Genomic DNA, 12,799 nt, shown 5'->3' on the forward strand with positions numbered 1-12,799 from the left:
CTCATACTCTTACGTTCCAAGAATTCACGACTACACTATCGCGTATCGAAGCTTGTCTCAACTCTCGACCTATCGGTCCTCTCTCTGGTGAGCCTGATAATTTTTCTTATCTAACTCCAGGTCATTTTTTTTATAGGAGCTCCTATTACTAGTCTTCCTGAAACCTCTGTAGAATTTGTTCAGGAGAATAGATTAAAGCGATGGCAAATAGTGTAACGTTTAGATGAAATATTCTGGCAACGGTGGAACGTGGAATACTTGCACTCTCTACAACAACGTCACAAATGGAAAAAACAACATAATGTTAGAAGGGGAGATATGGTCCTCATACGACATGATGCTCTTCTTCCGTCTAAATGGCAATTGGGTCGAATAATTAAATGTCGGCCTGAAGACGATGGTCTGGTACGACCGTCCTATTTCAAAAATTTTCTCATTAACTATTTCTACGACGGGTGCTGCTGAGTTGGCCGATAGTCTTGCCACGTAAGTGACCAAATTATAAGGCACTCCTTTCATCCAGAAATGTATTTTTGGAGAGCGCTTAATTAGGCTTAGAAAATCGTTTACATTTCAATGCACAATTTTAAAATTATATTTTTTTTGTTCTTATTTTCACACTTAAGCCAACGCATATTTCTTTCTACTAAGTTATTCAATCGTTCAAGTGTAAAGTATATCCAGAACTTTTTCTCCAAAGAACTTAAATACTGTTTATAGCAGGCGTACATTGTTTAACTTCTGCGCCGTTTCTAGACAGCGGGAGTTACATATTTATTATGCAAATCTTTCGTTACATTTGTAAATTTTTTGTTGTGATCTTCAAAGATTTAATAAATAACATTTTAAATTACTTTCGTGCTGCGTCAATACTACGAGTCGGGCGTTATATTATGATTGAAACTTATATTAAATATGGTTTGTTTTGCATTATCTTTATCTGAGAGGGTGAACACCTCTCTGTACACGTATTTGTGTAAGTGTATGTAATGACATTCCGAAATATTTAGTAAGCTTATAATCGTGAATGAGGGAACATTCTTCATGGTTTATAACCGACGCGAGCAAGTACTAAATTGTAATTATCGCCACAAAAATGGATAACTAAAAATTCAAGTGCAATCTACGTGCATAAATCTGGTGTATTGTGAGAAAGATTAATAAATGCTGAATTTGTTTATTAAGTAGTTAAACAAAGATTTTATTCCATATAAAACCTATTGGACTCCTCGCTTTTTATTTGCCGAAAAATGAACCTTATATTATCTAATTAAGAATAACTAATTAAAGATAGTAGTTTTTTCAGATAGTTTAAAAACTAAAAAGAAACTGTCACCATTGTTTTTCCACCCTAAAATACTAAGCATTTCTTTCTTTAATCAAAAAATTCTGAATATCGCTGCTTTTATTTACAAAAATCTTTTATATGGAAATCACGCTATTACTGCTTCCTTAAGATCTTTCAGATATGAAAAATACTTTCAGCACCCTAACCTGCAGTTAAAACAAAAATACCTACTTTGTTGAAAAGTATTTAGATTTAAAAGGCCCTTATACACAACACTTCTCAAGAAAGTACATACTATATTTTGCGGCGTGTAATTTATTGCGCAGGAAATAGATACTTTTAATCACACTTCATATAGGGATAAAAGGACAGAAAGCAACTGAAGAGGTTGCAAGAGAGATATATGGAATATTAAGGGGTGGACCTGGACATTACTCATAGACTGTAAAGCACCATATTATATGTTAAGAGAAGAAGCACACCGAGATAAATTATGAAAGAGGGCGTGGAAATTCGGCGAGGAACTAAGCGAGGCAATGAAGGGGGTTAGAAAAAAATTGTTATAAAAAGTTGAAAGAAAGAGATCCGTATATTTAAGGCCAGAAAATGTGGATAAAATCTTTGGGTGGAGAGGCTGGGAGAAGAATAGATGGAGTTAGAAAAAATAGAGGAGTTAGAGAAGGATAGTGATGAAGTGGAGAGAGGGTGGAGATACTGAAAAACATAACTAAAAAGGAAAGGAATAAGAAAAAAGAAAACATAGCAAAAAGTAAAGAAGTGAGATAGAAGGAAACAGATGTCCCATATAAGCGTTATCATAGGTAAATTTGCAAAGTAAGAACGAGTTAAATTAAGTAGAGTAGGATGAGGCTTTGATGTTTCGCTCTTTTTCGCTCACTCTTACGTTCTTTCGCTTCGATGCGCTAAGTACTAAAGTATTAAAACGTATATGTAACAAATTAGAGAATAACTTAAACCAGATAATATGTCAATTACGTAAAAACGATGTAAAGGAACGGAGGTTATGTAAATTTTAAGTAGATTTTTTGAATTAAATAATTATTGTTATTTGTGTGAAGTAACGTGGTGTCATTAATTCACGTTTGGATTTTTAAATAGATTTTTTTTTAATCAGGCGCACCTCAAAATTTGAATTTAAACATACACCGAGCAATAATATGGATGAACTCAGTCATAAAAATTCTTTTGAAGCTGAAAGCATTAATGCTGCCGATAATCCAGAAAAGAAACATGAGGCTTTATTCAGAGGAAATATTTACAATGCCAGAAGTAACAGTTTGCCAAGAGGTGAGTTCTGTTTCCTCACTATCGAATAAATTATGCCATAGTTTATGTTCAAAAATATCCTTTGGACAAATTATATCACTTTAAGTTCAGGTTACACGATTTTGCATGACTTGAATAAATTTGAAAGGCAAGTGTCTTTTAGAGCATATATAAAGTGCTGATGGTCTCGTGTATTTTGAGGACATGGGCCTGCTGGTTTTTACATAATATTCGCAATTAATTTAGTAATTTGCAGACAAGCTGGGATTATCTTAAGCTTTCGAAACCCCAACGAGTGTAGCAATATTATAACAGCCATTCTAGCGTAATATTACTAGAAAAGTCATCGGAACCCTTTTATGAGCTTATTATACATTTCCTTTTATTCCTTGACGACGATCTGTGTTAAGCTTTCATAAATTCGACGAAGACGTTTTTAGGTCTAGTTTGCACTATAGAAGTAGTCGTAGGGAAAATAGAAGTCCAATGCATTAGGCAATTCGTATTCTCGTCAATTTAATCTATTTCCATAGAAAAATTCAGCAAAACTGTAAAAGTGACATAGCGAGGCGTCCTAACGATAGGATGCTAACACATGCGATTGATTAGATGATACTTAACCAAAAATATAAACAGTAAAAAGCGAACCGAGAAGTTTGCGCTGGAAACCTTTATTTTGTGGAATTGAGCAAGATGAAGCTGAAAGTTGACCAAAACAAAAGGATGGCTCGCTTGCTCCATCAAATCATGAAAGTTCTATCTCGGGCGAGCAGAGCATGAAGATGCTACTTCTCGCTTGTACCCTAAACGCGAGAAGTGGCACCCTCATGCTTTGCTCGCCCGAGATAGATCTTTCATGATTTGATGGAGCGAGCAAGCACCTTTTAGTTTTGGTTAACGTCTAGCTTCATCTTATTCAATTCCACGGGCAAGAGTTTCTTGTGCCAACTTCTCGGTTAGTTTTTTATTGTTTTTATGTTTGGTTAAGTACCGTCCAGTCGTGTCGCGTGCGTTGGCATCCTATCGTTAGGACACCTCGAGGGAGCAGCCAGATAGGAGATTTCATAAGTGCTCAGGCTGTACATGGACTATCCCTGCTGCTGTTGTCGAACACATCTTGACCTAGAATGCGGAAAAAACGAAACTCTATGTCCGACTTCAGTCTGTGTCATAGTCAGCTCTATCCACAAAGCTTTTGGATTTCTCAGGGAGGGAGCTTTATAGTCGTAACCACTTCAAATATTTAAAAAATTATTTAATTAAACATGTGTTACTGATAAATGTCTTATGCTATGTTCTAAGTAATTGTCCGGATGCGTGTGTGAGCGTTGCTTTCTTGTGGTTAACACGATAATTTGAAGACAGCTGCAGATAAATGAATCAAATTTCGAGGGCTGATTTTCACCACGGATATCTCAAAACTGATACAAAGATTTCTAAAAATATTTATTAGATTTTTTTAGCACTTGCATAATACTTTGCAACTGGGGTTTTTTTAGAAAAACTTTTTCATGAACGTAATTTAAAGTAGATTCACTTATAGAAAAGACTCCTTAGTGTGCAACTAATCGAATAACCTTAAATAGTGTTAAGTTTCACGTTATGGTCATTGACAATATTTAAAAATCGTTTTTTTCATCGAGATTTGTCCTTTCTTCGAGACTTAAAAATCATCAATGCTGCCTGTATCAGGAGGAAAATATATTTTCGAATTAATTACATTGAGGAAGCAAAGTGCTCGTCAAATTAGCACCATATAATTATAAATTCCAAAAAGTAGAATAAACCGAGATCTAATTCACAGCTTATTTCATGAAGAGTTCGTTTTGTGGAGTCATATCGAAGCGGCTAAACTACAATGTTTTTAGGATGCGTTTTCTAATTAATTTCATGTATATACGAATGGTATGAAATCTCTATGAAAGGCAGTCGCATGGAAGATGTATTTAATAAGAAGCTTTGAATTAGAGACTTATGATACTTCGTCATGTGGTAAATCGGGTTTAGTTCCCTAGGGGTTTTTGTCCGTCAGTTCCGGGACATTAGTTACTATGTTTTTTTACCTGTCTCAAGTTTTCGGCTAAAAATATTTTTCAGGTTTGAAGTAAAACTGGGGTGATTTGTAGCACACATAACCCCATTATACATACACACATTAATCAAGTTTAGGAAAATAATTTTTTTTAATTATTCCACCAACGAAGAGTTCAAGTTCGTCCTCTAGCATGTTCGCTATCATACCTAAATTTTTTAAGACAAAATCTTCATTATTGGAGGAAAAAAGCCGGGGAAGCTAACACTGATAAAATCGATCATTTTCTAAATACTACATGCCCTTAACTATGAATGTACGTAAAATGGCAAAGTGTAGTTTTTGTTAATAAATAGTAAAATGCAGATTAAATGAATATTTATTCGAATAAAAGTGAATAGGAAATGGTTGTGAGTAGTGGATTGAAGTAAGAAAATGCTTTCAATTTAAGCTATTAATTTATAAGTTAGTATTATAAAAATATAAGAAAATCTTATTGATATTACTTGTGTACATTATTAATTAGCAGGAGATATCAATTTCTTAAAGACCAGTAATCAACACTTTCAATTATTTCAAATCAGCATCTTCATTTGAAATCAATTAATATTAAAGTCTGGCATTCAGCTGAGATTTTAAAAAAAGCGTTTGAAGTATTGTCGTATATCGTTGGTTTAACTTTATATATTCAGTTACACTTTCAGATGGAGAATGAATTACGTGGTCTTCGACGAGAAATCTTTTACTTCGAAGAAAATTAGGACTTGGTGCTCGGCTCGGAGTCACTTAGCGATCTCAAACTAAAAGCCTCGTTCGCCAATCGGTCACTTTCAATAAAAATTCAAGCTTTTGCGTATCGCTAGAAGATTTACTATTAGAAATTAAAAAGCTTTTAGATTCTATTTCACTTGTCAGCAACGTATCTCTACAATTCACCTCCGAATTGCAACTTTTTCTGTAACTTGATAGGGACATCCCTTGTTGACATATGGTGCAACTGGTTGACGTCTCCCAATATAGAATTGAAGTCCCAACCAATTATGATGGACAGAGGGTTCTCCCTGCTAGATAAATTACGAATAGCATCAAAGAACATATTTATTATATGTTCAGAGTCTAGCTTATGTTTTTAATATGCCACTCCTATTATAAATACCAAATTTTAACACTGCGATTCAACTACAATCCACAAATTAATAACTACTGCAATGTTTACAATCTTAATTGCGTCATTAATAAAAAGTATAATATGTCCGCTTGCTCTTTTTACACTCTGATCTCTTTCCGCTTGTTTTTGCAGTGTTTTAAACTATAACTATAAATAATGGGTGTCTTATAAGAAAATATAATTAATTTTCAAAATGATCTTACTTTTTGAATACTACTCAAGTCGAAAATTTTTATTGGCCAAATTTATAAATATATTTTTTATCTACTAAAAATGTCGATTGAAGTATACTAGAAGCATGATGCAGCAATTGCTAAGATAAAGTCTTGGGTAATACCATGCACATGTTCTTAGATCTTAGTATTAGGTTAAGGTTTTCTACATCTCCTTGCTGGAGACATCTTCCCTTGTCTTTCTCGAAATAATATCCACTTTTCTGTCCCACTTTTAAATTATTGCCTCCTTGTTCTTTTTCTTTATTCATTACTTATTTCGTGAACTTTTTCCAAGATCACTGAATAATATTTTTTATTTGTTTTCATGTTTAGATTTCATTTGATCATAAGTTTGTTTTAATTTCGAGTTTTATATTCTTAGGGGCTGTTATTTTATTGATTTACTTGAATGTAACAACGTTTGATAATTCCAAATTCAAATTCTATTTTTTTTATATTTAATATTGCATGGAAAAGGGAAAGTGAAAATTTAACTAAAAAGAGGATAACTGAAAAAAGGAAATAAATTTGAGCTCCAGTATAGTCTTCTATACATGCGTCCGCCCGCGAAGAAAGGGACCTAATTCCCGGAAGCTACATTTTACGTGAGGCACGATTGTACAGGCGGTCTAAAACAGGAACTCCATAAGACGTCCTCAATCTAACATTAAAGACAGAATGTATGTAACCTACAACTATACATTTTTTACTATTTAACAATAAATTGAATCAGAGCTTATATCCAATGAAGCTTCTCCTCTCATTTTTCTAACATCAAAATCTCCTGAACGTAATAATAATTTATCATACCCTTCAGGAAGAGACAGAATTTTATAATTTAAAACTGTACATATTTTAATAATCATTTTTTAGAAAAAAAACTGAAAAAATCCGATAGAATTTTCAGGAGACAAAGTGATACTAAGACAGTTAAATGTTTACGACTCCTCTGAGCTACTGGATCACAGCGAATTTATGAAGTCATTGCTTCTAAATACCCTGTTTTTCCTCTCTAAATATCAAAGCAATGTCGATAGTTCCACTGAGATATCGATATACTTTTAGCATGCATCTATTCAACTTCCGCTTTAGATTACATCGCTAAGTAAAATGAACTTTCACTTGCTTCTCTAAATAAAATGCTACTCCTTTTTCTATAATGCTTAAATTTTAACTGTTTCTTTATAATCCCATGCTCTCCCCCTCTTCCCCTCACAGCCCACTCATTCTTTCTCCCTCCTGTCCTTCTGTTTGTAATCAGGACGTGACAAAACTAGTGCTATCTTCAGTAAATATTTATTTGGCGTAAATAACTTTTCCTGTTCCGAAGGCCCTTCCCACTATGCTTCTTTTTTAGGGATTTTAGAATCTATTTATTGTGGGATGTTTCATAAATAACACAACACCATACCTGTAAGCCTCGGTAGCTGTTTTACTGTTTTTGTGCTCGAAAATTCTACTATTGTTTTATTTTCTCTTTATCTATTTTTAAACCCTTTTGTAATCAACTTTGAATCCTAAATATCATATTTCTCAGCAACCGAACTCGCACTTGTCTAATCCTTTTGCTCAGTTTTTAAAAATTTTTCTAGAACAATTTTCAATTATTTGAGATTATCTTTAATATTGCCTGAAACTATTACGAAATCATCAAGTTAGTAAGACACATTCAGTCTCAAATCTGGTGTTATTGTTTGTCCAACAGGCGTTGGAATGTAGCATGGAATGTTATAGGTTTCGATTCACTGCTAATGGTATTTGATTATAAGCCCGACGAAGATCGATATTAGACATATGTTTTTGACATATTTATGTCATAAATGGAATAGGTTATAAATCTTTTTTCGTTATCTTATAAACTTTTGTGAATTCTAAGAAAAAACCTAGATATTTTATCTTACTTCCTTAACATCACTATCAGATTCGACAAATCACTATTAGGTGGTTCTATTATTTGTTGGGCTCACAATCTATATCCTTCTTCGTGCAATAACTCGCGAATTTTAAAGGGGGAATGGGGGATAAGCACTAGCAAAAAAATTTTTGCTGTTTTTGTTTTTTTGTTGTAAAATATTTTTTAAATATTGTGTCAAAATTTTGAGTCAATTGGAGCAGAACTCTTGAAGTTATAGATTTTAAGTCGACTCTCCGCATAGACCGCAACTACGCTTGAAAATATAGGAACATGCCAGAATAACATGAAAAATACTATACAATAATAGTTTTTATTGGTTTTCACTACACTTTCTACGTCCATGAAGTAGTGTGCACAGTATAATGGAAAAAATAAGAAGCTGAAATCGTTCAAAAAATTAATTTTTTTTTTACTTTTACTTTTATTTTTTTTACTTTTCAATGTTTAAAACTTTAAACGAGTTTTTCTCGTTACCACCTTTTAAAAGTCCGTTCCAACAATTTTACAAAAACTTTCGTTTCTACTTTTACGCATTTTATATTGTTATTTATTGCAACACATCTCTATCCAATATTCATTTATCTCCACTTTCCTTTTCTGTCTTTCTACCTTTACTCTACGGTTGTGAATTCATATTTATCTTGTTTTCGCTCTTTATTTTATTTGTGATATTATTTATTTTTCTGCTCTCTGTATATGTTTAGACTAGCTTATCTAATCTAGCGACGACTACGCTGGCTGGTGCCAGTGATGCGTCGCTCGCATTATGGCTGAAACCAAACATTTTTTCTCGCAATCCATTTTCGAACCTACTTTTTTAGAACGTTTACAGAAAGGATCCGTAAGTGCTTCCACGAACTAAGAATCAACCATCACAAACTGAACAACTCAAAGCTGCTTGGTGACGCACGTATGAGAATACGGAAGAGGGCGGGGTCACTCATGTATTTTATAACGATCGCCTAAAGATATCTGCCTCTGAAGCAAAGCAGCTTCATAATTCTTTAAAGATGGTCGAAAGTTACACAGGAGAGAACAGTATGCACTTTGGATTGGACAACGGACCCAGATTTATTTGAAGCGAGAACAAATTTCTAGCGTTCCCGCGGATGCTAAGAAGAAAGCAGCGTCTCCATCGACAGATTTTGTCTTCCAATCTGTCAGTAAGTAAACTTCTTACATCAGAAGTTCTTGATACCGTTTGGTCCTGCGGCGGAAAAATTCTTTGTACCCCTAAAAAGTTCTTTGTACCGCTAAAAAGACCCATATTTTGGTCTTTTTACCGATCATCAGTTTTAGCATTCGATTTAAATCAGCCCCAGCTCTCCCCGCGCTATAATATGACCAATTTATGGTCCAGACGTCGAACTTTTCAAAGAGATCCTCAGGAAGGGAGGCACAGGCAGTTACGGTGTTTTTGGTCATTGTTTGATAGATTTAAAGCATCCTTTCGGCGTTCAGGTTGTCGTTGAAAACGTGCATTAGGCCAAAACCCAGCTTGTAGAAGCAACCTCACACATGGACCTTGATTAAGTGCATAACGCTGCGTTGGTCGAATTGTAGACCGTATACGGAGCACGCATGTGGAGTACGAATTTATGCCCAGAACAATGACTCATCTGTGAACACTAGGTTCGATTATTCGTGTTGGTTATTTTTGTTCGCCCATGCTAGTCGCTTTACAATGTTCTGCGGTTTCTAGAACAGTTTCAGCACCGTGCTCCTCTATCCATATCTGGTAGATCTCAAGCGGCATTGTAGCTTTTGTAGCCTTCTTGAAAAAACTGTTTGGACTCACCACAAATTATAGGTGGAGTGCTTATAAAAAAAACCTTGATAATTATATTATCCTCCTTTTTCGTGGTCACACGCGTCTGCCTCTGTGGAGAGAATCGCCAACGTTTCCTACCTCTTTATACCGCTTCGCCTACTTCGTAACAAAGTTTTTTGACTTTTTAATACTAGCGCGCAGCTACAGTGAATGTAATTATGGGTCCTTCTGGATACGTGCATGGAAACACGGCTTCAAGCCGACTCGCGTTGACTACACTTATTTCACAATAAATCTATCCCTAATCTCAAAACAAATGACACTGGACCAAAACTTACAGTGCATCTGAGATTAACCTTTCCTAAGTCCCACACCATAGATTATTTCGTAGATTCTTTGATATTGGTAGTTTAGTTGTGCTTCTTACATTTGTTTGCGCTTAATTGCGTGTCCTTTTATTACCTCCTTCAAATTATTGCTTTTAGAATGGATTTTTTATCTACGTAAGAGATAATAGAAATTATTTGCATTAATGGAGAGAGTAGCAGGAATATAGAGCATGCTGTCACTCTTTATGCTCAACGTTTTTCAGACACTGTACGCTCACGCGCTTCTTTTTGCCGGTTGTTCAACAAATTTGCCACTGACGGAAGTGTACAAGCGAAAAAAAGTAATCGACGAAAAACTATTACTGGCTTTAATGATTAAATCACTTTATTAGCCGCAGCCGCTCATGACCCCCATGTTGATACTCGACAACTAAGCCGTGACACCGGAATGTCTCAAGGCAGTGTGTTGAAGGAATTAAAACGTAATAAATATCATTCCTTTATATTTTACTGCATCATGAACTGCATCGCAATTCCTCTTTCAGAACCAATTGACATTTTGTTAATGGACGCTTCAGCAGATACAAGGGTATCCGAATTTCTTTTTTCGGGTATTGTTCTTAGATGATTCCTCTTTCACGAATCACGGTATGGTTTATAGACATAACATTTATTATTGGAGTATGGAAAACCCACACTGGGTGCACGGGGTTGAGCGTTAGCGTCCTTGGTCCGTGAGAGTTTTGTGTTGATAAGTACAATAACTTTATGGAAAATGAACTTTCAAATTACTTTAAGATCTAAGCTTGAAAGTGCGATAGAGCATGCGGTTTCAACATGACGGTTGTCCAGCGCATTATGCGGCTATCGCGCGTGAAGTACTAAATCGCGAATTTAAGGGTCACTGAATTGGCAAAGAAGGTCCGGTAAAATGACCTGCCAGACCGCTAGACCTTACATTACCGGATTTCTTTTTGTGGCGTTATTAAAAAAATCTAGTTTGTCGAGAACTGCCAACAACTGTGGACACACTCCGCAGTTGTTTGAAAACTTTCGATGTGCTGATTAACAAGTGCATCGAAGTGGGAGGGTACTATTTTGAGAACTTAATGTAAAATGTTTATCGAAACCAAGCACCTCGATTGTGAGAAGCAAGGGGACTCACCGAAAACAAGCAACTGGATGGTGAAAGACAAAGGAATTGACCGAAAAAAGGGACCTAAAGGGTAAAAAAAAAGCACTGCGTCCAAGTCGTTGTTCCTTAATAGCGCTCAAAGTAGTTAATTCATTGACAGCTTACACAGATGGAGTCAAAATGAGAAGCTTGCGTTTTAAAAATAAAACTGAGGTTTCTAATTTTTTTACTCCACTTTAAACCTCTTCTCAGGTAGGTGGAAGGGGTGCTGTTACTTAAATTGATTACAAATTAAGGCCATGTGATGAGTTGGTCACGTGACCAGATTAATAATTTACCGCTACTTTTTTTATTTCCTAACTTATTTTCACATAAAGCGCCACATAGAGTTGAGAATTTGGGATAATAATTCGGAAGCACTAAAAAAAGGTGGGTCTGGTCCTAAATTATAATAATGATGAAAAAAGCAACAAAAAAAATATTTACAAAAAAACTTTTTTCATAATTTTTCAAATTTAGGACCAGACTCTCCTTTCTTAGTACTTCCTATTTATTATCCCAAATCTTCAACTGGATGCGGCACTTCGTGTGAAAATAAGTTAGGAAAGAAAAAAGTGGCGGTAAGGTAGGCATCTGGCCACTTGAGCCACTCGTCACATTGACTCAATAGCTCTCCTGAAAACAATCTACACGTCTTTTGTATTTTTTGTTTGGAAGCGCATTTCGTGAGATGTGAACAATTTCATTTTTCACAAATGCATCGCCATCTGGCGCAAATCGAAAAAAACTTTTCAAATAAAAATGACGTATTTTTTATAGAGAATCTTAATCTGCAATAAAAAGTATAGGTTTCCATTTTAAGTTTAAAATTTAGCCCCTTTCCGCCCCCAGGGGTTGGGGTGTGGGGTAAATTTTTACGTGGCTGCTTTTACCCATCGGAAATAAAAAGTTTCTGTTGATGACATTTTTTTAGTTAGATGCGTATTTGTTGAGATTTTTCGGAAGTCCCAAGAAAAAAGAATCACCTCGTATGTGTGTGCCTCTCTTTCTCTGTGTGTGTGTTTGTGTGTGTGTATGTTTGTGTGTGACGTGCGCCAAAGAAAGGGGGCTTACAATAAAAAACTCGAAAACGAGGTTCTTACACCTTTCGATAGTTTTTGAGCTGCTCCTTTTAATGAAACCATCGAAAAAAAATTCCGAGCGTTATCATTGCTAATAATTAAGTTGTTAAGTACCCGAGAAATCGGGCTTTGGCTCGAGAGATCGAGATTCCGTGAAACACCTCCCACCACTCACCAACCCATCTACGCGTCTCATGTATACCCTGCCAGTAAGCCGCGTCAACCACCTATCTCTTTCCATGAGAATGTAGTGGTATGTGGAGAAGGAACATTTCGTAAGTCTTCCCTCACTCCTAAAAGTCGTGTCTATAGATTACACTCCAACCGCTCGCCCTGAAATATTTCACTTTTTAGAGTAAGCCTCCTTCCTTCGGCGTGCGTCACACACACACACACACACACACACATATCAGCTGATAATTAAAAAATCTGTTCATAAAATAAAAAACATGAAAGAATTATTTTCATTGAATAATTCTAATAATTTTCACTTTGTATTTGTCTGCAAATTTTAATTATTATTGATAAACTTTTAAAC

General features: G+C 35.2%; 1 protein-coding gene across 6 annotated transcripts in view; it reads left to right on the plus strand.

Annotated features, from left to right (window-relative positions):
- The window catches only part of LOC117170224 (serine/threonine-protein kinase ppk30), a 543,229-nt gene that overhangs the window by 170,531 nt on the left and 359,899 nt on the right, over positions 1-12,799 (plus strand). For all 6 annotated transcript variants that reach the window (XM_033356845.1, XM_033356844.1, XM_033356843.1 and 3 more), the window contains one exon: positions 2,424-2,596. In XM_033356845.1, the coding sequence (XP_033212736.1) occupies positions 2,424-2,596 (173 nt within the window). The remainder of the gene's footprint in view (positions 1-2,423; positions 2,597-12,799) is intronic.

This window comes from Belonocnema kinseyi, chromosome 3 (genome assembly GCF_010883055.1).
Source record: "Belonocnema kinseyi isolate 2016_QV_RU_SX_M_011 chromosome 3, B_treatae_v1, whole genome shotgun sequence".
Taxonomy (NCBI): Eukaryota; Metazoa; Arthropoda; class Insecta; order Hymenoptera; family Cynipidae; genus Belonocnema; species Belonocnema kinseyi.